Source organism: Callorhinchus milii, unplaced genomic scaffold (genome assembly GCF_018977255.1).
Source record: "Callorhinchus milii isolate IMCB2004 unplaced genomic scaffold, IMCB_Cmil_1.0 Scaffold6, whole genome shotgun sequence".
NCBI classification, from domain to species: domain Eukaryota; kingdom Metazoa; phylum Chordata; class Chondrichthyes; order Chimaeriformes; family Callorhinchidae; genus Callorhinchus; species Callorhinchus milii.
This window is the reverse complement of record NW_024704747.1, coordinates 10,626,391-10,653,149: the sequence shown is the minus strand read 5'-3', so window position 1 is coordinate 10,653,149 and position 26,759 is coordinate 10,626,391. Positions and strand designations below refer to the sequence as shown.

Genomic DNA, 26,759 nt, shown 5'->3' with positions numbered 1-26,759 from the left:
ATTAACGGCCTCTGATTGGATGATTTGTCGGAGCATTATCGGCCTCTGATTCGATGGTTTGTCGGAGCATTAACGGCCTGTGATTGGCTGTGTTCGATCTCGGCGCCCTCGAAAGAGACCCGGCTCTGGGAGGGGGGAATGCGTTCGGGGGGGAAGCGCTCACTACCAATGACTTAAAAGCAAACAATCACAAAACGTTGTTCCTAAATATAATATTGTGATGGCAGTACAAAAATAATCAATATAAACTTAGTCCCGACTCTTCATTCCGGTATGATATTTAACTTAAGATGTTCTTATTTAGGCGGCGTTCCCCTACCCTGTTGCCCGATGGTAGGCTCCTCCACAAAGGCAACTGTCGCTGCTCGGCGCGCGGTCCCTCGCGCTGTTAGAGTAACAGTCATCGGGTTGTGGTTCGCACTGGTCTTCAGGGTCGAGCTCAGTAACTGTCAGTCGCTGACTCGCCTGTGAAATCACTACTGGCTGCTGTTAGTTAATTGGTGAGTATTGGAGCAGCGAGAACACAAGAGTCGGGTTGTTTGGCATTTCATCAGTTCCTGTCAGATCCTGATATCATAATCTCTGCTTCTGTCTCCACATCAGTCTGTATTTGAGCCCTCCTGTACCCGCCCCCTATACTCCTCATTGATTGTGCATTTATGGTCTTCTGGGCACATTCTCGCACCTCTTTGTGCAGTAGTACTGTACTTAATCCTGTCTTGTTAAACGATCGAAGATGGCTATTCAGCATGGAAGGCCTTATATATATATATATACACACAAGTTGTTGGTCCATTTGCAATAAGATTCAGCACCAATTCAATCTTTTTATAATATTTCCATTTGATGTAGCATCATATCATGTCTCATCATATCATGTCTCAAAGGATTTTAGAGGGTTTGCTGTAAAGCATTGTGTCTGTATTTTGTAGGTGAACCCAACAGCCAATCTGTGCTCAGTAATGTTCCATAAACAACCATTAAGTGAATGATCAATTTTATTGGCAGGATTCTTGGCCACGAGAAACTCTTCCCTTTTTAAAGAGTGTCGTGAAATCTTAAAACGCTCACCTGAACAGGTAGACAGGACCTCGATTTAACGTCACATCCAAGCTTTTTGATTGCTTTCTCCACCTACAAACTAATTTAGAATGTTTAGAAAAGGACTGTGGGATGGAGGGAAGAGAGGCTGAAAGCCCGACCACCGATGGTAGGGCGGGTCGGGCGGGAGACTTGGAGCAGACCGGAGCCCACTGAATGGAGGGAGTGGGCAGGTTGGTAGGGAGTCAGCAGGTCAGAGAGGTAGGAGGGGGCAAGGCCATGGATGGCCTTGAAAGTGAGGACGAGGATTTTGAACTCGATCCTCTGGGGGAATGGGGAGCCAGTGGAGTCGGTGAGGGTGATGGGGTCACGGAGCCTGAGAGTACACGAGCTGCAGAGTTTTGGATGATCTGCAGCTTGTGAAGGGAAGAGTTAGGAAGGCCAATGAGGAGGGAGTTTCCATAATCGAGCCTTGATGTGACAAATGCATGAATAAGTGTTTCGGCAGCCTGAGGGGTGAGATAGTGGCAGAGTCTGGCAATGTTGCGGAGGAGTGGGTGGGCAGTGCCGGTCATGGTGTGGATGTGGGGGAGAAAGGGCAGTTCAGGGTCAAACAAGACAACCAGGTTCCTGACTGACTTAGTGAGGTTGAGTGTGCAGCCGTGGATGCTGATGCTACCAGCGCCCGAGGTGCGGAGGCGCTGGCGCGAGCCAATCAGGAGGGCTAATTGTTGATTTCAGCTTTAGAGTTGTAAATATCATCTTGAATATACTGACATAACATGCATATTGTTTATTTTGCTCAACAAGGAAATAAAGCAGGAAAAATCAACAAAGAGTTTATAATCAGAGATGAGATGATCTTTCATCAGATTATGAGATGACTTCCATTTGCCATTTGCTCTCAGGTATACATTTACTTTTTGCTAAGGAAAATAATGAATACAACCCAACTAATTAAAACTTCAAAACTGTTCAAAGGTAATGAGTCAAAATTTACTTATTATATTGTCTGGACTTGGGTATAGCAAGTAGCATTTCCAAGTTTGCGGACAACACAAAGTTAGGTAGGGTGGTAAACAGTGAGAAGGATAGTAGCCAACTGCAGGAAGACATAGACAGAATGGTAAAATGGGCAGATACACGGCAGATGAATTTCAATGTGGAGAAATGCGAGGTAATGCATTTTGGAAGAAAGAATGAGGGGAGGCAATATAGGCTGGTAATACAATCTTAAGGAGGGGTAAAAGAACAGAGAGACCTGAGGGTGCAGGTAAATGAATCATTGAAGGTGGCAGGACAGGTAGATACTAATCCTTAATAATCCTTGCATTTGATATAGCACTTTTCACGTCGGGAGGACGTCCCAAAGCGCTTCACAGAACACACTGTAAAGTGAATTGACTGTATATTTGTGGGCGAATGCGGCAGCCAATTGCGCACAGCAATGTCCCACAAACAGTCGTAGATTGAAAATGACCAATTTATTAGGGGCATAGAGTACAAGAGTCAGGAGGTTATGATTAACTTATATAAAACGCTGGTTAGGCCTCAGTTAGAATACTGTGCCCAGTTCTGGGCACCACACTATAGGAAGGATGTTAAGGCATTGGAAAGGGTGCAGAAGAGATGTACAAGAATGGTACCAGGAATGTGGGACCTTGATTATGAGGAAAGGCTAGTGAGGCTGGGATTATTCTCATTGGAGCAGAGAAGGTTACGATGAGACCTAATAGAGGTCTTCAAAATCATGAGGGGATTTGATATATATAATATAATAATCCTTGCATTTGATGTAGCGCTTTTCAAGTCTTCTCGACGCCTTAAAGAGCTTCACAGAATAGACTGTAAAGTGAATTGACCGTATATTTGTGGGCGAAACGTGGCAGCCAATTGCGCACAGCAGTGTCCCACAAACAGTCGTGGATTGAAAATGACCAATTTATTATTGTTTTGTTTGGAGGGATTATTATTAGGCGTGTGGAGTAAGGAAACTTGCCCAAGGTTTCGCCCTGACCTGGAATTAAACCCAGGTGTCTCGCTTGCAACGCGAGTCTCTGACCACTGAGCTACTGGACTCCACACTCCTGATAGGTTAGAAAGGGAAAAACTGTTTCCACTGGTGGGTGTGTCGGTGACTCGAGACACAGATTTAAAATAGTCTCTAAAAGAAGCAGAGGGAAGGTGAGGAGAAATTTTTTCACGCAGCGAATTGTTCGAATCTGGAACGCATTGCCTGAAAGGGTGGTGAAGGCCGATTCGATTACAACTTTTAAAAACGCGGTGGATGGGTATTTGAGGATGACGGGTTTTCAGGGTTATGGGGAAAGGGCTGGGGAGTGGGATTGACATTACATTGCTTTTTTCAAAGAGCCGGCACAGACTCGATGGGCCGAATGGTCTCTTTTTGTGCTTTACAATTCTATGATTCTATGATTGTCGGTTCTGTGTAAGTAATTCTTTCAAATTGGGTTTAAGTAGGCTTCAGCCAAACACAATTGCCAATTCTACATTTGGTCTTGGGATACCTTGTATGTAACTATTTGCTATTTGTTTCTTATTTCAGGAGAGGATGAAGATTATTTTGTACAGGTATGAACTCTTTATGTATTCATAATAATTATTATATCCTCATCCACACCAAACTCTGCCCACCTATATCCTCATTCCTCACCAGGCAATAATGTTTCCCTGTCTACCAACAAATTGACTTCAAGATCTTGCCTCTAAGTCTCTTCACTTCATAGTGCTCCCAATATCGGTGATCTCCTGCTTCTCCACTTCTATGTTTGCCCTCTCCACTCAGCTAATTTTGACCAGTACCTCTGGAACTCCCTCCCGCTACACCTTGGGTTTGACTTTCTTTGTCTATCTTCAAATCCTGCCTTAAAACCTTTCTCTTTGTCTGTGCTTTGTCTCCCCCTGCTTTGTGTTCAACCCATTATTATGTCTAATTCATGGCCCTATATAAATACAGGAAATATCCCTTCCTCTCTTCCAAGCCCTCCACTATCTTTTTCCAACATTGGAAAAAGCTTCCACTTGAGCCCCTCACAAACTTCTCTTCTTTGGATCTCTTCTCCCTCTGGACTTCCACCAGCAGCGATCCTGATGCAGCCTTCAAACTGCTGAACGATTGCCTCTCTGCAACCCTCAACTCCCTTGCCCCCCTGAAGTCCATGTCTGTCTCCAAATCTACTCACTCCCCCTGTTATAACAGTCACCTCTGTTCCCGCAAAACAAAAACCTGGACGCTCAAGCGCAGATGGCACAAATCCGGCCTCACAATCCACCACCAGCTGTGGCTTGAGAATCTCTGCAATTATCGCCTCTCTCTCTCGAAGGCCAAAACTGCTTTTTACTCCTAAACCATTCTGGAGACTAAAAACACAGTTCTCCACCATCACTTCCTCCATCACTTCTTCCGCACAGCCTTGCAAACTGCCTCCATCCTCACTTCAAATGCCAAGTGCGAAGAGGTCCTAGACTTCTTTGTGTCAAATATTGAAAATGTCCTTTGTACTTTGCAACTGTCTTCACAAAAGAAGATGATGCCACAATGCCACAATATCGCAGGTGTGTGAACAGAAATTGGATATGATAAAAATTTACAGAGAGGAGGTACTAAAAAGGCTATCGGTGCTCAACATAGATAAGTCACCTGGTCCGGACGGGATGCATCCTAGTTTACTGAGGGAAGAAAGGGTGGAAATAGCGGAGGCTCTGGCCACAAACTCTTTGGACACTGGAGTGTTGCCAGAGGACTGGAAGGTTGCAAATACTACTACCCTGTACTAAAAGGGGCAGAAGGATAAACCTGAGAACTACAGGCCAATCAGCCTAACGTCAGTAGTAAGGAAACTTCTGGAGACTATAATCCGGGACAAAATAAATTCTCACTTAGAAAATTATGGTTTAATAAAGGACAGTCAACACGGATTTGTTAAAGGCAGATCGTGTCTGACAAACCTAATAGAATTTTTTGATGAAGTGACTGAAAGGGTGGATGAAGGTAGTGCAGTAGATGTAGTTTATCTAGATTTTCAAAAGGCATTTGACAAAGTGCCACATAAGAGACTTATAAACAAAATAGAAGCCCATGGGACTGTGGCAACATGGCAACATAAAGGGACTGTGGCAACATGGATCCAGAACTGGCTAGGAGACAGAAAGCAGAGAATGGTAGTAAACGGTTGCTTTTCTGACTGGAGAGGGTGTGTAGTGGTGTCCCTCAGGGGTCGGTATTGGGACCACTGCTCTTTTTGATATATATTAATCTGGACCTGGATATAGGGAGCACAATTTCCAAATTTGCAGACGATACTAAGCTAGAAAAAGTAGATAATGGTGAGGAGGAGAACACCAGACTCCCAAGAGGACTTAGACAGATTGATAAAATGGATAGAAACGTGGCAGATGAAGTTTAATGTGGAGAAATGCGAAGTGTTGCATTTGGTAGGAAGAATGAGGAGAGGCAGTATAAGCTGATGGTACAAACTTAAAGGGAGCAAATGAACAGAGTGACCTGGGGGTCCACATAAGCAAACCTCTGAAGGTGGCAGGACAGGTAGATAAAGCTGTTAAAAAAGTATACGGGATACTAGGTTTTATAAATAGGGGCATAGAATTCAAAAGTCAAGAGATTATATTGAATATTTATAAAATGCTGGTTAGGCCTCAGTTGGAGTACTGCGTTCAGTTCTGGGCACTGCACTTTAGGAAAGATGTTAGCGCATTGGGGAGGGTGCAAGGATGGTACTAAGAATGAAGGACCTTAGTTATGAGGAGAGGTTAGCGAAACTAGGATTATTCTCCCTAGAGCAGAGAAGATTAAGAGGGGTTTTAATAGAGGTTTTCAAGATCATGAGAGGATTTGATAGGTTGAACCGGGAAAAACTGCTTCCACTGGCATGTGGGTCAGTAACCCGAGGACACCGATTTAAGATAATTGTTAAAAGAAACAGAGTGGAGGCTGGAAACAATTTTTCCACAGCGAGTTGTTTGCTGAAAGGGTAGTGGAAGCCGATTCAATAACAACTTTTAAGAAAGAGGTAGATTGGTATTTGGGGAGGACAGGATTGCAGGGCTATGGAGAGAAAGCGGGCCAGTGGGATTAAGTTGGATTGCTCTTTTCGGACCCGCCGCAGACGCGATGGGCCGAAGGGCTTCTTTCTGTGCTGTATGATTGTATGATTCTATGATCCGCTTGACTGCATCCGCCTCCCCTATATCCCCTTCCTCGCCCTCCAGACCTTCTACACTACCTTCCTCTCAACCACCATCTTCCAGATGAAGTCCACCACCTGCTTCCTTGACCAATCATCCCACCTAGTTGCTGGTCATCCAACTGCCCCTTCTCTCCCCGTTGCTGGCTGACATAGTCAACCAGTCCCTCTCCTCAGGTACTTTTCCTCTCAAAAAAAACACTCTTGACCCCTCAAAAATTACCATCCCATCTCCAACCTGTCTTTCCTTGCCAAAGTTCTGGAATGCTAACTAGCTTTGCTCTCACCTCGCCCTCCAGTCCCTCCTCGAGCCCCTCCAAGCCACCCTGCCCATAACACAGAGATGATGCTCGTCAAAGTCACGAAGGACATCCTCTCTCTCTGTTTCCGGGGCTCCCTCCCTCCATGTCCTCCTGGACTTCTCTACTGTGTTTGACACAGTCACCCATGGCATCCACCACCTCTCCCCCCTCATCCACCTTAGTGGGACCACATTCGCCTGGTTCCAGTTCCTACCTACCAAACCGCCTTCACTTTATCTCTTTAAACGGTGTCTACTCCCGCCTCCGCCCAGTCACCTGTGGCATTCCTCAGGGCTCCATCCTTGGCCCCCTCCTCTTCCTCAACTGCATGCTCCCTCTGGTGATGTCATCGGCAAACACAAGGTAAACTTCCACATGTATGCAGATAGACACACAAATCTACTTCTGCTCCTCCAGCTGCGTCTCCAGTACCACCTGTCGACTCTGTCGACTTTTTTTAGCAGACATCAGGGCCTAGGTGAGAGCAAACTTCTTACGAATTTTGAAGTGGTGACAAGACGGATGCCATACTCCTTGGCTCCCGTCAATGTCTTCTATCCTGCGGCTTTGACCTTCTCAACCACCCCGGCCTATCCCTCAGACTCACCGAACTGGTGCACAACCTAGGCATCAGGTTCAACACACAGCGTCCTTCCTTCCCACATGTGGTCCCTGACCAGGACCACTTTCCTCCACCTATGCCACATTGCCCGCCTCCGACCGTACTTTACCCCAGACGCAGCAAAAATACATGTCCATGCATTTGTCACCTCCCGACTCGACTTTTCAAATACCCTCTTCGCCAGTCTCCCCAGCTCCACTATGCACAGGAGCCAGTTGATCCAAAACTCCGGCGCCCGCATACTCAAACACACTAAACTCCATACACCCATCACGCCAGTTCTAGCCAGGCTCTACTGACTCCTGAATGGATCGATATCAAGATCCTCACACTTGTTTTCAAATCCCTTCCTGCCCTTCCTCTCTGACCTGCTTACACCCCCAACTCACAACCCGCTGCCTCTGTTCAACTGGCTTCGGCCTTATGCCTATCCTATGCCGCGCTTTCAGCCACTCTGCCCTGAAGCTCTGTAACACTCTTCCCAAATGCCTCCGTTTATCCCCTTCCTTCCCCATCTTCAGGTCACGCCTGAAGATCTTCCTCTTCGACTGTGCATACAGGCAGCTCCCACTCCGCTCGGCTCAGCGTCATACTCTGCCACTATCAAGTGCTCTGGGATACTAGCCTGCGTGAAGGGCCCTTTGTAAATTCAAGTTGTCATTGTATAGAACTGTCGGAAGCATAATTTGAAGTGTATAAGCTGTTCATTTTCTATATGTAAAATTACCTCCCAAAATAGTTATTGAAGCATTATTTTTTAGGTTTAGTTGAGTTTTCGCAATGTTGACTTATTCATTTTAACTTTTACAGTGCAACATGAAGCAAACTGAATATTGCTATTGACAATCCAAAAATGCAATATTTATCTATTTCACTTGTGATTCTAGGTCATTGAAAATATGTATATACTGTAATGTGATATACTGTGGAGTCCTGTAGCTCAGTGGTTAGAGCACTCGCTTTGCAAGTGAGAGACCTGAGTTCAATTCCAGGCAGGGCGAAACCTTGGGCAAGTTTCCTTACTCCACACGCCTAATAATAATCCCTCCAAAACCAAAAACAATAATAAATTGGTCATTTTCAATCTATGTTTGTGGGACATTGCTGTGCGCAATTGGCTGCCGCGTTCGCCCACAAATATACAGTCAATTCACTTTACAGTGTGTTCTGTGAAGCGCTTTGGGACGTCCTCCCGACGTGAAAAGCGCTATATCAAATGCAAGGATTATTATTATTATTATTATAATGGAAAAGGAATCATCATGAGCTATTTCTTTCGGGACGTCCTCCTGACGTGAAAGGGGCTTTACAAATATAATTTTGATGTTAAATGGTGAAAGAATTGTAAACCACTCAAATTGTTAACTTGATGATTGTGCTACAGTATGGAATACTGTACCAGCCATCTGCTGCGCTGTAATAGGATCAGAGGATTTGAAACCTTAGGAGTTGAGCATTCTAAAATGACTCACTGCAGGTTACTTGACATAGTCTGCTGAATGGTCTTCTATTCTGTAAATTCCTGATTGGTGGGATTCCAGCTTTTTGAACTATTGTTTACTAAAAATCGTCAGTCGAAGTGTGAACCAGACGTCAAATGCTATAGGGTCAATTTCGGGATTAGAAAATTCACCCCATTTTAAAGTACAGTAAACCTTGCATACGTCTTTATAAATCATATAATCTCCTAAATTGTACATTCACCCTTGTCCCATTCAGTTTCCTATCAAAATCACTTAGATACCTTTGCACTATTAATTATCTCCTTACTCGTAACGCTGCTCTCCTATCCTCCATTACTCCCGCACTTACCAGCTGTCTTGAATCATGGGAAGTGATATCCTGACCAGTCGATGTATGCGCAAAAGAACTTCCTTTCTGTGATTCAATCCGATTCCAATGTTTGCAAGTGTGCATGCAACCACGGGTCAAGATGCATTGAATCGTGGGAAATGTAGTCTTGAGCTGTCACCGAATGTACACATACTGCTGCAGACAACCTACCCCGTGGGCATTTATAGGCTGCATTGACTTACGTATGTATAACGTAGATTATTGATGAAATTGGATTTTATACAATTTATACAGTTTGCTTGCAAGTCGGATTTCATGTAAGTCATATTAAATGTTATAGTCGTGACTTATGTGAGCTTTACTGTAATGTATATTACTTTAATATTGATTTAATATCTTGATTTAACGCATTTTGTTTAACAAAAATACTTTTAACAAGTTCCAATATTGACCAATTCAATATTGTCATATTATTTTCGAACAACTTTTCCAATTTGGGGAAAAAGCAATTTGGTTGATCAATCTCACTTCTTCCACATTGTCAGCCTTTCATAGATTTCTTTGTCTCCTTTGTTAATCCTTTAATTTCAAGTATTCTACACCTTTAAATTTTTTAAATGATCTGTAAGCCATTACACTTCCCACAGCCTTCAATTCCTTTTCTCAATAGATATTGATTTCCTTTTTTTTAAAGGTGTCAATTGACAGACAGTTAACTAACTGTTCTTTTTTCATTCTATTTTGATGTTTACTTGTGGACCATTATTCTGTTCCTTTGTAGCATGAACAAGTGGAATGGGAGATTCTAAATAAACTCCTTCAGCACCATGGATTCAACCCAATTCATCTTGCAGATCCACAAACCAAAGATTTAACAGGTAAATAAATCATGGAAAAAGACAGACAGTATTCCTAATCCTGATCAGAATCTATCGACTTGTGCAGAAAATGCTCACATGTGGAAGTAAAGTGGCTTTGTTATTGTCTTTTTTTAGATATTGATTTGTTCAAATGTTATCTAATGATACCTGAGGATATTTTCATACAAAACATAGAATTGCTTAAAACATCTAGTTTGAAAATGCTGAGTCAGAATCTGATTATACAGTATGAGAATTGTCATTTTCTGTCATTATCAGTAATCTTGTAGAAAGTTTTGAAGCTTGTGAACATTTACAAAGTTTGGAGCATACCAATAGTTTGCTGACATAACATAATAATCCTTGCATTTGATATAGCGCCTTATCACGTCTTCGAGATGTCTCAAAGCGCTTCACAGAATATACTGTAAAGTGAATGTTTTGTGGACCAGGTGACACGGAATTCGCACACGGAATATATATTCTAATTAGCAATAATTATACAATTTATTTCATTCAAAGTTGTAGTCTTCTTTCAAGATTTAGACAGCTATTTTAAATTATTCATGCTCCTGAGGTTTAACATCCAGTGAATCAACATGAATATTTCCTTATTTTGAAAGTTATGCTAACTATGGCTTTTTTTTAATGATTCTAGCTGTGGTTCTTCTGGGCAAACAATCAGGAATTGAAATCAGACATGTGGTGGCAACTCTAATAAAAGACACTGAACGACGTCAGGCATTGATCCGGGATCTTATCCAGTCCAACAATGAATTGAAGTAAATCAACTATCTGACCATTTGTTTCATTATACACATGAATGAGCCATTTATTTTGAGCTGAAGGTGAGAGTGTTGGTGCTGAGAAAAGAAATGCTTCCCCACTTAGAGGCATTAACATCAAGCACTCTCAGGTCAGGTACAATTAGAAGAAGGCTTCCTTCTAATCTGCTTCAGTCCTCAAACTCTAAAGAACATCTCTGATGATGAGAATCTAGTATTTTCCAGTTCTCATATCAGGTATGCTGATCTGTCGATAGCAATAAGGAGCAGGAATCCTGGCTGATTTTCTTTCTTTCCTCTTTGTAAACTAGGAATGCTGAGGTAGCTATCGTAGCACATCACAAATTGGATGTGCCCAAATTCGATAGATGGAAAATGGAGGGGCACATTAACCAAAAAAAAGTTAGATTAAGAAAAAAAAGCATTCATTTTACCACAAGGCAACAAAATACAATCTTACCTGTTGTATCTTAGTGTATATTGTAAGTCAAGAACTATGTTTCTTACTGTTTCAGGAATGATTTGCGTCAGCAGCAAAGTAAAGCCTCTCGGTATGAACAGCGAGCATCAGACCTGGAACATATCGTTGAAGATGTTAAGGGCAAGATTCAGGATTTGGAGAGTGACTTCTTAGCCAAGGATTCACAGCAGAAAAATCTAATTGAACAGCTAGAGCGAGAAAAACAAGACAGCCAGGTAAGTAAAATTGATGCAAACAGCTTACTTATATATTCAGTTTCGTTATTAAAGTCATAAATGTTTCTGCTGAAGAACATGGATAATTCATTTGGGTCTCATAATAAGCAAGTCTTCCAACCTTTATTTTCATGATTAGTTTAGGAAACAGAATTCTCAAGACAGTTTCTCATTACAATGAGGAAACTACTATATCCACCTTAGCAGGGCAACATTTATAAACTGGATCTACACACTGTTTAAATGTATTTTAACAATGGCACCCTAAATTGAACTAGAAGTTACAGTCATATTTTTGTTTTTATGGGGGATTTATATTTGTACCATGTTATTGACTTAACACCCTCTGAAATGGTCCAGCAAGCCATTCAGTCAGGGCAACCAGGGATGGGCAAGACATGCTGCCCTGCCAGTTTTCCCCACAACCTGAGATAAGAAAAGAAAAATGTGCTTTGTTGTGAATTGCTGCACATTCCTTGTACCCACTTAATTAAAGGTAACTCAGCAATTAATAGATTTTTTTTGATAATTTTTATCTAAAACTTATATTTTGAATAGGTGAGGAAAAAGAAAACAAGATTGGTCACATACTGTATTTGGCTGACTCAATATTTTGCGTCTGATTAATTTGCTACATCCTCTCCAAAAAGTATATAAATGTTGAAGAAGCTCATCTTGTAATCTTAGGTTCATCACCAACAATTGAAACAAAAGTTGCATGAACAAGAAGAAACTATTTTGCGATTGCAGAAAAAGTTGTACATGGTAGTGACAGAGGAAGAGCAACGCATTGAAAGACGGAACAAAATATTTCACAAGTTTCATAAGCGAGTTCCCAAAACACATTCTGCATTTGATCAACAGTAAGCAAAACAGTTTGTCTGAACAACAACAACAAATTACATTTGTAAAGCACCTTTCATGTTGGGAGGATGTCCCAAGACGTTGGACAGTCAGGAATTTGGACCCGAGCAAGGAGTTGAGATTAGGCAGGGTGGAGGGCAGGGAGGGTAGGGTTAGGAGGGTGACTGGAGGCGCAGTCGAAGAGGAGGATCTTGAGATATGCCTTGAAGGAGCCGAGGGAGCAAGGTGAAGGGAGTTCCAAAGAGTGGGGGCAGTGAGACCGCTGAATGTAGGAAGGAGCAAGGCCGTGGAGGACTTTGTAGGAGAGGCGAGAATATTGAGCTCTATCCTCTGGGGGATGGGGAGCTAGCGGAGACGGGCGAGGGTGTTGATGATAGGGTCGTGGAGCCGGGTGTGGGAGATGACACAAACTTCAGAGTTTTGGACGATCTGCAGCTTGTTGAGGGAAGAGTTGGGAAGGCCGACAAGCAGAGAGTTGACGTAGTCGAGCCTAGATGTAACAAATGCATGGATGAGGATCTCAGTGGCCTGAGGGGAGAGGCAGTGGCGGAGCCGAGCGATGTTGCAGAGGTGGGGGAAGGCAGAACCGATCATGGCATGGATGTGGGGCTGGAAGGACAGTTGAGGGTTAAACAAGACGGCAAGGTTCCAGACTGGCTCAGTGAGGCATAGAGTGCATCGATGGATGGTGATGCTGTCAGCGCCCGAAAGTTAGCTCTCATCCAGGACTTAATGTCTGACACATATTCCATCAGGACAACAGTAGACTAGATCTGTAGAGTAATTAGTGTATAGTATGTTGAACTACTGATATGATCTGAAAGCATTAGAAAGTAATAAACCATTCTAATTTCTGCAGGTTACTTGACGAAACGCAGAATCATCGCACCCAACAGGATTGGAGGTTAACTCAGGGAATCTTACATAGCTTTAAATTTTATGTTTTTATTCACATGTAAATAAATGCTTTGCTTATGCTCTTGAAAATGATTTGAAGAATAATTATGCACAGTAGAGATGGCATTACACAAAATAAGGTTGCTGTGAAGAATTTAAAGATTGATGTCTGTGAAGCATAAGGATAATCACTTCCTTAATTAAAATTTAGTTAAATTCATAAGATACAGTAAATGTGTCATAAAAGTAGCAAACATAATTTTTACATGTTGTCAATTTTCTGTAACCTCCAACCCAGAATATGAAATTGAAATGTTTTCCAAATTTGTGGTGGGGGGTGGGGGGGATTTTCTCAATGGAATTCAATTTGAGGCAAAGTCTGTTACCCGGAGAGCAGTATGATAACATCACCTGATGTATTGTTTGACTGCTATCAAACTGTACATGGTCATACTTTATACTAATGTTGTTCCTCTCTTGATCATTTTGTTTTAAATCAATTAAACTACAAAATGAATAAACATAAAGTTAAACAAGTATTTGTAACAAAGGATAATACTGTCTCATGCAATACCCTTGGGAATTGAATTGATAACTGTTTGGCAGGAAAGATGAGGTTGATGAAACTGTTAGAAAAAGAAGAGAACACTCAAGAAACAAAGGCAAGAACAAGTATTCAGTTCCAGATACAATTTCCAATCGCAAGACATTGGTGAAGGTATGATATTTTGTGCAATTAAATTTGCGAGATTTCTCAATATATGTTTACTATTTTTTTTTCCACACTCCAAAGTTGTATTACCTTTATAACTCTTTATAATGCTATTTCAAAATTATTTTAAATTCTCTATCTCCTTGTTTTTCCCAATTTGGAACATTTGTGCTATGGTTATGTCATCTACTTTTCAACAACAACAACAACAAGATTTCATATAGAGCGTCTTTCACGTCGGGAGGACATCCCAAGGCGCTGGACAGTTGGGTCAGGACCCGAGCAGGGGTGAAATGGTCAGGGTGAGGCGAGGGAAGGGAGGGAGCGAGGAGGGGGTAGAGAGTCGAGAGGGGAGCTGAAGGCTCGGTCGAAGAGAGGCCTTGAAGGAGGAAAGGGAGGAAGCGGCGAAGGCACTGGGGGATGGAGTTCCAGAGCCTAGGGGCTGAGAGGCTGAAGGCCCGGCCACCGATGGTAGGGCGGTTGGGGCGGGGGATGTGGAGCAGACCGGAGTCAGAGGAATGGAGGGTACGGGCAGGTACATAGGGGGATAGTAGGTCGGAGTGGTAGGAGGGAGCAAGGCCGTGAATGGCCTTGTAGGTGAGGATGAGGATCTTGAATTCGATCCTGTGGGGGATGGGGAGCCAGTGGAGGCGAGCGAGGGTGGGAGTGATGTGGTCGCGAAGCCTGGTGCGGGACAGTACACGAGCTGCAGAGTTCTGAATGACCTGCAGCTTGTGGAGGGAGGTGCCGGGAAGGCCGACGAGGAGAGAGTTCCCATAGTCCAGCCTTGAGGTGATAAAGGCGTGGACCAGAGTTTCAGCAGGGAGTGCCGTAGTCTGGCGATGTTTCGGAGGTGATGGAAGGCGGTGCCAGTTGTGGTGCGGATATGAGGAAGAAAGGACAGCTCAGGGTCGAACAGAACACCGATTTCCTGACTGGCTTTGAGAGGTGGAGAGTGCAGCCTTGGATGCTGATGCTGTCAGCGCCTGAGGTGCGGAGGCGCTGATGTGAGCCAATCAGGAGGGCCTCAGTTTTGCGCACGTTGAGCTGAAGAAAGTTGTCTCTCGTCCAGGACTCGATGTCAGACAGGCAGCTGTCAGGACATCGGTGGTTGTGGAGTTGAGGGTAGAGGAGGAAAGGTAGAGTTGGGTGTCATCGGCATACATGTGGAAGTTAACCCCATGTCTGTGGATGATGTCACCAAGGGGGAGCATGTAGAGGGTGAAGAGGAGGGGACCGAGGACAGAGCCCTGAGGGACACCACACCTGCGGGGGCCGGAGGAAAAACCGTGTGTGGAAACAAAATGAAGACGGTGGGAGAGGTACGACCTAAACCACTCAAGGACAGGGCCTTGAAGGTTGAGGTGGGAGGACAAACAGTGGAGGAGGATAGTGTGGTCGACCGTATCGAATGCTGCCGATAGGTCGAGGAGGCAGAGGGAGCCCTGGTCGCAAATGGTCAAGATGTCATTGGTGACCTTGACCAGGGCGGTTTCTGTACTATGGACAGCACGGAAACCCGACTGAAGGGGTTTGAATAATGCATGGGTGAAGAGGAAAGAGCGCAGCTGGGAGGCGCCCACTCTTTCAACGACCTTGGACAGGAAGGGGAGGTTGGAGATGCGCCGGTAGCTTGATAGCTGCGACGCATCAAGGGAGGGTTTTTTCAAAATGGGAGTGATGGTGGCAGTTTTTAGAGGAATGGGAACAGAGCCAGAGGAGAGGGACAGGTTGATGATGTCTGTGATAAGTGGGGCAAGGAGGTGGAGCTGAGAGATAAGGAGTGGAGTGGGGATGGGGTCAAGGGAGCAGGTGGTGGGTTTCAGGGACATGATGAGTTTGGTGACAGAGGGTGGGGAAATGGGTTTGAAGGTGTGTAGGGGAGGATGGGTAGGAGTCGGAGTGTGGGAGGGAAGGGGTGGGGGGTGGGTGGAATTTGGAGGGGGAGTGACCGCGGAGCGGATTCCCTTGATTTTGGATTCAAGGAAATCCAGCATCTCCTCGCAGTGAAGGTTGGAGGAGATGACCTGCGCGGGGTGGCGGGGGGACAGAGGAGTCAGGATGTGGTAGAAAACAGAAGCCTGGGTTGTTCTTCGCCTCCAGGATTATCCTGGAGTAGAAGGACGACTTGGCCGAGGCGAGAGTTTGAGGAGGTGCAGCCAGATTTGTCCGTGGACCGTTAGGCCAGATTTGAGGCAGGTGCGTTCAGCGGCCTGCACCTGGCTCTTCAGTGAGCGGAGGTGGGTGGTGAACCAGGGGGAGGAGCGAGAGTAGGAGACAGTACGGGAGGTGATGGGGGCAAGAGTGTCGAGTGTGGAGGAGAGGGTGTTGTGGAGGAGGGTGAGAGCAGAAGAGGGGTCAGTGAGGGATGAAGGCCAGAGGGAGAGGACTCCAAGGCAGCGGTTAGGGATTGTGGGGGTAACTTCTTCCAGGGGTGGTAGAAGATGGTGGTGGAGGTGGGGAGGGGGGTGGAGGTGGTGAAGGAGATGAAGTGGTGATCGGAGACGGCCTTGTCGGTAATGGTGATCCGAGACACTGAGGCCCCGGGTGATCACCAAATCGAGTGGGTGGCCGTGACTGTGAGTGGCGGAGTTGATGTAGAGGGAGAGGTTGAGCGAGGAGAGCAGAGAGAAGTTCGAGGAGATGGAGTAGGAGGGGGTGAAGTGCAGGTTGAAGTCGCCCAGGATGATGAGGCGATCAGAGCAGAGGCAGAGAGATGTTAGTAGGGTAGAAATATCGGAGATGAAGGTGGGGGAGGTTTTAAGGGGCCGGTTAGAGGAGGAGGATTTTGAGTGAGAGAAAGGAGGGGTGGGAGCTCAAAAGAGGGGAAAGAGCCAGAGGAGTAGGGGGATAGGCAAGTGGTGTCCTTGAGATAAGGGCTGCACCACCGCCACGGCAGTTGGGGCGAGGGATGTGGTAGGAGGTGTAGCCGGGTGGCGTGGCCTCCATGAGGGGGAAGGTGTCGCTTGGGGTGAGCCAGGTTTCCATTAAGGCCATGATGTCAACTCTCTCATCAAGGGCCTTGTTACAGAGGGAGCGGACGTTTTGGACTCTGATGTGGAGGGAGCGGTTGACAGAAGGGTGTGTGGGGAGGGAGGGGGGTCCAGGTTGTGAGGCAGGGGTGGGGATAATGGGAATGGGGATAATAATAATAATAATAATAATAATCCTTGCATTTGATATAGCGCTTTTCACGTCGGGAGGACGTCCCAAAGCGCTTCACAGAACACACTGTAAAGTGAATTGACTGTATATTTGTGGGCGAACGCGGCAGCCAATTGCGCACAGCAATGTCCCACAAACAGTCGTAGATTGAAAATGACCAATTTAATTATTGTTTTTGGTTTTGGAGGGATTATTATTAGGCTCTGTGTGGAGTAAGGAAACTTGCCCAAGGTTTCGCCCTCTGCCTGGAATTGAACTCAGGTCTCTCGCTTGCAAAGCGAGTGCTCTAACCACTGAGCTACAGGACTCCACACATAAGGGAGGAGAAGTTGGCTCCCCGGGTCTGTGTCTGGGGTGGCTGGCGAGTGTGGTGGGGAATGGGGCAGTCGGTGTGGCTGCTGCTGGACAGCCAACGCCGAGTGCCACGGTGAGCCCGGTGGCAGATTCCCAGGCTGGAACAGAGGGAGAGTGTGGGAGGGTCAAGTGGGGATAGAAGGCGAGGGGGATGGAGAGAGAGGAGGACAGAGCGGGAGAGATGCAGAGGGGGAAGGGTTTGGGGGGAGAGAGGAGGGGGGAGGGAGTAGGGGGTGAGGGGCTCGGGTCAGAGCGGCAGCCATAATGCGCATGCAGGGACCGGGAGTGAGGGGAAAGAGGGGTGCATTTTCATGCACAAATTTAAGGAATATATTGCAAGATGACTCGCAAAAGCTATTTATGAATGTTCTTATAAGTGCTGCAAAAGTGAGTAATGGAGCTGATACTGGGATTTGGGAAATTAATATAGGAGGTGGGCCTGCTGAAAGGCTTACTTTGGTTTTTTTTCAGGTATATGAAGACTATTTACAAGAATCGAGAGCTAAGAATGAGAAGATTTTTCAGAAACAATGGAATTATAAGTAAGTTCTGGAAATGAGATGGGAACGATAAAATGTTCAATATTTCCACAGCTGTACCTTCATCTGTATTCAGGGTGCAACAATTAATAATAATAATAATCCTTGCATTTGATATAGCGCCTTATCATGTCTTCAAGATGTCTCAAAGTGCTTCACAGAATATACTTTAAACAAAGATTTGCTCTAATTTAGCTTAAAATGTTCTGTTTCACTCCTTGAATGATTTGGTTGGTAAATGTACTATATAGATCAGAAATGTTCCCGATCAATTGATGCAAATCTGGACAGAAGTAATGATAAATAATTTCTTCAACCTTGAATTCCCACTGTTTTACATTAATTTTCTACATGTGCAGTTTTTTAAATACATATCCAACAACAAATTACACTTGTATAGTGCCCTTCATGTCAGAAAGACATTCCAGGGCACCAAACAATCAGGGGTTTTGATCCTGAGCTGGGAGTTAGGGTCAGGAGGGATGGAGGGCAAGGAGGTTTGGGGTTGGAGGTTGGCCGAAGGCACGGTTGAAGAGGAAGGTCTTTAGAGGTGCTGATGGGAGCCGAGCAGGAGGGCCTCTGCCTTGCCAACATTGAGCTGGAGGAAGTTGGCTGTCATTCAGGACTTGATGTCTAATGAACAATTAGCCAGGATAGCAGTGATTACCTTTGTGCCTTCCATATGTTTTAGTTAAACAAATTCATTTTCTTTTGTTGTTTGTGATAATTTGACCCTAGGTTTTTAGGTAATGGTGATGGAAAAGATGAAAAGGAAGGAAAATGGGATAGTATGAAAATTGAAGACATAGATTACATGCAGGGAAGTGATTGCAAACGGTTCCTGAAGGTATCGCTACATATTTATTCTTGTGAAAATCTGCAAGGACACATGCTTTCACTTAACAGAGTATTGCAGTAGGCTTATTATATGAGAATATTATCTTAATTTCTTTATTCTGTACAGTTCAGACAATGAGTGCCGTTTTAAAAGATTCTAAGTATGAGCAGTTTTTTTTTAGTGAAATGAAAAGTTAAAAAGCTATTTAAAATAATTGCTACAAATAGTCACGCGAGACATGCAAGATATGGCTTTAATTGACAAAATAGTTGGCTACTGGAATGTTTATATCATCCCTTTTTCTAATGTCTGATAGCTTTTGCAAAGAATAATATTATTACTTAATCTTGTGAGTACTAAAGATGGTTATAGAGAAAGGACTGGGTACCATGATGGAATAGAGTGGTATTCTTTCAGCACTAGAGCTTTGAATCCAGCTCAGACTAAGAAGACCAAGATCTGCTAATCGAAAGCTATCTTGTGAAATGCTTTTATGCTTGACTGAATGCAGTTCTTAGTAATTATTTGTTACTGTACTAAACTGCTCAGAACATTCATTACATATTTAAATCTCATTGAATTTCATTCTTGAGAAGCTATAAGGACAGTAAGTGTGCGAAATGGAAACATTTATAATGGTATGGAAATACAATCGCAATTTTCAAGTGAATAATGCTTTTTTTCACGTGTCAGACAAGTAGTGAACCTTTAGCAGGAGTGTCATGTTTTGTGAACCTATTTGTTTTTTTTCCCACACTTTTTCTAGAATCTTTGCAAAGAGATACAAATCCAGGATGTAAATAATCTTATACCAGCTGTCCGTGAAAGATCGAAATTAGCAGCAGCATGTCCCAAACTGCAGAAGGTAAACAAACAACTATTTTAAAGAACCCTCTTCAATTTTGTGTTCTAATTTTCTTTCCTTCTTCTCCCAAATGACGTAATGCACAAAAGTAAACCTCACAGTGAATGAATAAATAAATATTCCTTCATAAAAATAAATAAAAATACAATGACTAAGAATTATAGTACAAACAATTGCAAGCGAGAGGACCTGGGTTCAATTCCCAGCAGGGTGAAATATTAGGCAAGTTTCTTTACTCCGCACATGTCTGTTTACCTAGCAGTAAGTAGGAACCTGGTTGTTAGTTGATTGGCGGAAGGCTTTTCCAGGTTTAATCCTTAAAAAAAATGAAAGTGGGACACTGCTGTGTGCAATTGGCTGCCATGTTTTGCCCACAAAATATAGTCAATTCACTTTACAGTAGATTGTGTAAAGTGCTTTGAGGCATCTCGAAGATGTGATAAGGCACAAGGATTATTAATATTATAACTTACATTTATATAGTGAGCTTTTAATAGGTTTAATTTTTGTGTTTATTAGAAACACAAAAAGAAAAGCTTCCAGTGTCAACAAATAACCATGTGTTGGACTTCATTGTGTATGATTCTTTAAAAAATTCACAGGAGTGGAAAATTAGTTATTGTTTTTCTGTGCTATTTTAAAAACAATATTACAAATGGTTTTATTATAACTTTTCTCTTCAGATTCTGAATGATATTAATTCAGTTGTAAGCAATGGAACCAAAAGTCAGAAGTTGTTCTTGCAGTCTCATGCAGAACTTGGTGTAGGAAATATATTGATGTATGAAAATCTTGTCTCTACGGTAGAGAAATGGGCTGAACAGTTAATGGCACTGAAGGTATGGTGATTTTTCTGTTGTATGTAATGTAAGGCAAAACTAGTGATTATAGTTTTATGTTTTTAGGAATATCTATTGTATTCAAGTATAGAAGTTGTATGAAAAGATAAGGTATTATTTGGGATGGAATGAGGTGGGAAATGGCAGATATATCCTGTTTCGTATCTATTATCTACTTTTTTATGTATTCAGAGATGCTATTTAGTCATCCTATGGACGCTTTCATTAACTGGGTTTACCAGTCTGACTGTCTGTATTCAGCGTTCATCCTACAAAGCAGTTTTAAACACTTTATATGAGCTTCATTCACGCATAAGAAGGAAGTGTGCATGTGTGGAACACACACACACATTAAAACTGCTTATTTGGAAGTGGAGACTGTCATTAATTTGGTTATTGCAGCTTCTATATTGGTGGCAGCTCTATATCAGATGTTTTTGGAATAGATAAATCTATCACAGGGGGATTTTGTAATTCCATAGGGATTCATGTTTTTCCAAAACAGACTTAAATATTTTCAAATGAAGTGGGAATATTAAACCACATCTTACAAGGTTTGAATAAATTGTTACCAGTGGAACCCAATTATTTTTTTTCATAGAACTATAGGCTAGAAATTTACAGTGGAGCAGGCGGCAATTCAGCCAGCTCTTTGAAAGAGCGATCCAATCCCCATCTTACCCACACACCTCAATGTTCGGTACATTCCCTTTTTTGTGTTTTGACATCATCAACCTCTCCTTGTCCACTGGCACTGCTCCCCCTTAAAAACAGCTATCACCACCTCCATCGTCAAACAGCCTTCCCTGGACTCATCCCAGCTCTCGAGCTCCTGCCCCATCTCCAACCTCCCTTTCCTTTTCAGGGTCCTGGAATGAGTCATTGCTTCCCAGTTTGCTTCTGCCACTCCATCTACGAATCTCTCCAATCCTATTTCCGCGCTGCCCACAGCACAGAACCAGCCTTGGTCAAAGTAACAAATGATATCTTGTCCATCTATGACCAGGGCTCCCTCTGTCTCCTCCTCCTCCTTGACCTCTCTGCCACCTTCGACACTTTCAACCATTCAATCCTCCTTCGCCTCCTCTCTTCTCAGCTCAATCTCCACAGTTCTGGCCTTGCTGGTTCAAATCTTAACTTTTGCACCGTCTCCACTTTGTCTCCACGAACAGCTTCTCCTCCAGCCCCCACACTATCTCATGCCTCTTGGGGCTCTGTCCTTGGTCCCCTCCTCTTCAATATCTACAAACTCCCTCTTGGTGATATCATCCGTAGACATGGGGTCAACTACCAATGAATGCGGATGAGATCCAACTCTATCTCTCTGCCTGCACCCTCGACTCCAGGACCACTGCTGTCCTGACAGAATGTCTGTCATACAGCAAGTCCTTGATGAGAGCTAACTTTCTTCAGTTGAATATGGACAAGACCGAGGCTCTCCTGATTGGCTCCTGTCAGAGTCTCCACACCTCAGGCACTGACAGCATCACTATCCAGAGATGCACACTCCACCTCATCGAGCCAGTCCGGAATCTTGGCGTCTTGTTTGACCCTCAACTGTCCTTTCTACCCCATGTCGTGCCATGACCCACTTTGCCTTCCCCCACCTCTGCAATATCACCTGTCTCCGGCACTGCCCTCTTCCCTCAGGCTGCCGAAATCCTCATTGAAGCATTCATCACATTCAGGCCCGACCATACTATCTCCCTGCTTCTACCTTTGTGGCCTGCTAACTCCTTATCGACTTGTCCGCTCAGGGGCTCTGGCCTGCTCCACATCCCCTGCCTAGGCCGCTCCACCTCTCTGCTGCCATCCTTTGGGACACCATACCACAGCCTCTTTGCTTTGTTGCCTCCCTTGCTTCCTTCAAGGCTTGTCTCAAGGTCTTCCTCTTCGACGGCGCCTTCGGTCACCCTCCTAACCTTACCCTCCACCACTCCCGATCATGATTCATAGATTCATAGAATGTTACGGCACAGAAGGAGGCCATTCGACCCATCGAGTCTGTGCCGGCTCTTTGACAGAGCAAGTCACTTTCACTAACCCCAATCACCAGCTTTCTCCCCATAACCCTGCAAACCCGTCTTCCCCAGATACCTATCCAGTTCTCTCTTAAAAGCTGTTATTGAATCGGACTTCACTATCCTTTCAGGCAGATCATTCCAAATTCGAACAACTCGCTGAGTGAAAACATTTCTTCTAACCTCCCCTCTGCTTCTTTTGGTTAGTTGGGCACGTTTTCACACGCCTCTGTTTACCTAGTAGTAAGTAGGAACCCGGTTGTTAGTTGATTGGCGATCGCTTTTCCGGGGGTAATTATTCCTACAAAAAAGAATAATAAATTGGTCACTTCAATCTATGACTGTTTGTAGGACACTGCCATGTGCAATTGGCAGCCGCTTTTCGCCCAATATATATAGTCAATATACAGTCAATTCACTTTATAGTATATTCTGTGAAACACTTTGAGACGTCTCGAAGACGTGATAAGGTGCTACATCAAATGCAAGGATTATTATTATAATACAAATGTAATTTGTTGTTGTTGTCGTCAGCAAATTTAGAAATTGTACACCAGAATCCAGATCACTTATATAAATGTGTTTTTGTTTTTACAATTCTACTCATTAGTTCCAACTCGTTTCCAGGACTTGCACAGATCTTTGAAGAAGTTATCAAAGTTGGGACCCTGGAAACTTGTGGATTTATCTGACCCAAGTCATGAAATCTGTGTTCAAGACTTACAGTTGATAGTAGACGAAATATTGAACAATCTCATGAATAAAAAGAACATGACTGGATTACAAGTATGTCTAGTATTAAAAATCTAGAAAACACAATCCAATCTTAGTGTGGATTTTAGTGATTTGTTGGCTTACCATAAGATTAATACATCAAATCTGGATTTTATTGCTGTTACCACTTCAGTGTCTCCAGAGTGATATGTGCATCATTCAGATGTATTGCCATTGTATAATATTCACACTGTGGAAATATATTAACATGCACTGGGACTAAGCAGATACAAACCACCCTATTATGTTTTATCATTCCAGGAAAGTAAACAGCCACTGGAAGCTATTGTATCTCATTTCCAGAAATTGTTTGATGTCACTTCTCTTAGTGGCGTTTATCCACGGATGAATGAGGTGTACAGCAAACTTGGTGAAATTAGCAATGTTATGAGAAGTCTTAAACAACTTTTAGGGCTAGGTAAGGAACTACAGGCTCTAGCACCTCCCTATTTTTGTGATCTGCTTTTGCCCCTCTACTCCGCGTTTCCCCTCCACTTGGCTAACTTGAGTCTGCTGTGGATCCCCAATCCTCCTCGCCACTAAATTGATAATTCGTTTCATAGCTGTTTGTGAGATAATATTGTTGCACGCAATTAGGCTCCCGCCTTCATCTACAAATAAACAGGCACTCCAGTTTACACTATATCCTATGAAGCTGCTTTGGAATGTCCTCCTGAAATGAAAGGTGCTACACCGAATGCAAAGATTATTATCATCTTTAAATATCTTTTCTTTCTAAAGAAGAGATTCAGATGTTCTCAGTGTTTTCAATTTTAGTTGTTTCAGTTACAATGTTTTTAAATATTTTTCTTTCAAAGATAAATTTTTGACTGAATTGTTGGACTTCCCTTTTTAGATGACTCCATCTCTCCCCATGTATTGGTGAATAAGATTGAGAAATTGTGCAGCTCTATCAATGAAGATGCCTGCAGACAGGTGCAGCATCTTCTGGGAACACAGGACATCGACAGGTAGCTGACAGTCACCCTCAATAGATTAGACCAAAACAGTATACATCAACATAATCTGAATTTACAGCATGTTACACAGGAGAGCCAATAATTATACAGCTCAAAATGCAAAAATACTGTAGATGCTGGAAATCTGCAACAAAAAGAGAAGTCGCTGGGAACACTCAGCAGGTCAGGCAGCATCTATTCTCCATAGATGCTGCCTGCCATTATACAACTCATGTAGATTTAGACCTGCACAAATCATTGAAAACTTGGAGTGAAAGAGTGTGCAGCAATATTGTGAATAAATAGTAAAATTACTACCCAAATACTGTATGAAATATATTAGCAGTAAAATATTTACTTTCATAACAATATTATTCTTCCCAATAAATATTCACCCTTATTCTTTCATGTAATGAAAATGGAAGAAATAAAAATTAATTAAAAGGTTTTTATTTTAACTTAAAATAGATTATTTATTTTCTACATAAATTCTTCTGGGTTAATGGAGTGGATCTGGAACCAGGTGGAATTTTAACCCAGTTGTGCTTTGGGGGAGCCAAAGTGGTATACTTGCTGCAAATAATTGTTGTTGGCTTAATATATCCTGATACAATAGTGTTATCAACCTTATAGCTCCCTTATCACCACCACCTCCACAATATTGCCAGACTCCGCCTCTGCCTCACCCCTCAGGCTGCCGAAACCCTCATCCACGCATTTGTCACCTCAAGGCTTGATTATGGAAACTCCCTCATCTGCCTTCCAAATTCTTCCCTTCACAAGCTGCAGATCATCCAAAACTCTGCAGCTCGTGTTCTCTCACGCACCAGGCTCCGTGACCCCATCACTCCCACCCTCGCCCAACTCCACTGGCTCTCCATCCCCCAGAGGATCGAGTTCAAGATTCTCGTCGTCATTTTCAAGGCATTCATGGCCTTGCCCCCTCCTAGCTCTCTGACCTGCTGACTCCCTACCAACTTGCCCACTCCCTCCGTTCATCGGACTCTGGTCTGCTCCATATCTCCCGCCTGACCCGCCCTACCATCGGTGGCCGGGATTTCAGCCTCTCTGCCCCCACACTCTGGAACTCCATCCCACAGTCCCTTTGCCTCACTTCCTCCTTTGCCTCCTTCAAGGCCGGTCTCAAGACCTTTCTCTTCGACCGTGCCTTCAGTCACCCTCCCACCTCTCTGCCTTACCTCAACCTTATCCCACCCCTCCCCCATGCTTGGGTCCTGACCCCTAACTGTCCAGCACCTTGGGACGTCTCTCTGTAGGTAGGTGTTTGATCCACTATAGTTGACCAATTGTTTCTCTGAATTTCCAAAATGTTTAACAAGCTAAATAATGTATTGAAAATAACAAAGAGTACAATAGATGTTCACACACAGGACATAGATCATTGGAGTATATTACGGCTAAAGTAAATAAACTTACTTGCTTTTAACAGGCATCTGTTCTTGGAGAAGTAATCTTAAGAAACATTTAGTATTACTGTGTCCTGTTCAGTAAAAAAATTCTAATGTTTCATTTCCTCAACTTCCAGCATAATCAACAAGTTGAAAGAACATGAAGAGTTTTTCCCTGCATTTTATGCTCTCATGCAGGAACTGCTCCAGATATTGGGTAAAAAGAGTCTCCTGAATTTAATTTACTTTTACACCAGCATTTCTGAATAGGAATTACATAAATTAATTAGCTAACAGTAATACAATATACATTTTAATTTTACACCTAGCTTTGCTGTTGCTCTGAATTTAGTATAACTATATTAGATACTATTATTATCTTATAGTTTTGTTTTCAAGGAATAATCTATTCATATTAATTTCTCTAATAAGTCCCACTCTTCTATTAATTGTAAACCTATTCTCTTGTTACAGAGATAGATAGCCTGGATTATGTTCTTCCAACAGTTCGTGCTCTAAAACTGCAATGAGGTGAATTCCAAGTGGTGGTTATGTGATGTACTTGTGGAATAATATGGATTTGTACGATTGGTAGTGGTTTATATGAATTTCTATTTTTTAAGATATGCCTTGATTAAATCATTTTTAAAGATTAGTCTTTTATTAATAAATCCATTCATTTGCCAACAGTGTTGTACTTAGTTCTTTATTACAAATGAATGCTTACAAAAATCTGCTTTTCCAACACATTAATTTGCATTTACAGTAAGCAGAATCACTGGCCATTTCAGACACCTTGCATCAGCAGGAAAATAACTTACTAGTATCTGATGTTCTCAATTTATATTGTAAATCATTAGAGGATGTGGTCAGGAGCTGTGAATAGACTGTTGAATTAGCACAAAAAAGCCCCTTGAAATGCTAAATTTGACTTTTTTAAAAAAACACTTGACGTAAAGCAAGGTCTTTATTTAAATACCTCAAGCTTTGTGTGGATTGTTGGATTACCTCAAACAATATACTTTATCATTCATGCTTATTTACCAAACAGTCTGAAGTTTTGCAAAATAATAAAATAAGTTCTCTCTTTGGAGCTGAATTACAGCAGTAAGAGCTCCCAAGGTAAGCACTTTTTTACATTTCTTTCCAAAAATTGCTGCAGCTTTTTAAGATTATCAATCAGTATTTACTCACTGTT

The 26,759-nt window shown here is 43.0% G+C and overlaps 1 protein-coding gene across 2 annotated transcripts; it reads left to right on the top strand.

Moving 5' to 3' along the window:
• The first annotated feature begins 334 nt into the window (after positions 1 to 334).
• Positions 335 to 26,243, top strand: cep70 (centrosomal protein 70). 2 transcript variants are annotated; one of them, XM_007903056.2, is made up of 18 exons: positions 335 to 500; positions 1,852 to 1,949; positions 3,608 to 3,633; positions 9,766 to 9,862; positions 10,503 to 10,626; positions 11,145 to 11,325; positions 12,013 to 12,188; positions 13,049 to 13,093; positions 13,693 to 13,804; positions 17,789 to 17,859; positions 18,595 to 18,703; positions 19,461 to 19,559; positions 20,243 to 20,398; positions 23,047 to 23,205; positions 23,455 to 23,611; positions 24,050 to 24,164; positions 25,699 to 25,778; positions 26,036 to 26,243. In XM_007903056.2, the coding sequence occupies exons 2-18, from the start codon at positions 1,922 to 1,924 to the stop codon at positions 26,089 to 26,091; spliced, it is 1,791 nt and encodes a 596-aa protein (XP_007901247.1). In that variant the 5' UTR covers positions 335 to 500; positions 1,852 to 1,921; the 3' UTR covers positions 26,092 to 26,243. The 2 variants fall into 2 exon arrangements, with proteins under 2 accessions (XP_007901247.1, XP_007901248.1); XM_007903057.2 differs by lacking the exons at positions 24,050 to 24,164; positions 26,036 to 26,243 and having other exon boundaries at positions 336 to 500; positions 25,699 to 25,716.
• Positions 26,244 to 26,759: the final 516 nt, after the last annotated feature.

Excerpts from the sequence above, each read along its gene's own strand:
- cep70 (XM_007903056.2), top strand. The coding sequence starts at position 1,922 with ATGACTTCCATTTGCCATTTGCTCTCAG. Across the intron at positions 10,627-11,144 it reads CAGTCCAACAATGAATTGAA|GAATGATTTGCGTCAGCAGC; the intron begins GTAAATCAACTA and ends TTACTGTTTCAG. Across the intron at positions 17,860-18,594 it reads CAGAAACAATGGAATTATAA|GTTTTTAGGTAATGGTGATG; the intron begins GTAAGTTCTGGA and ends ATTTGACCCTAG.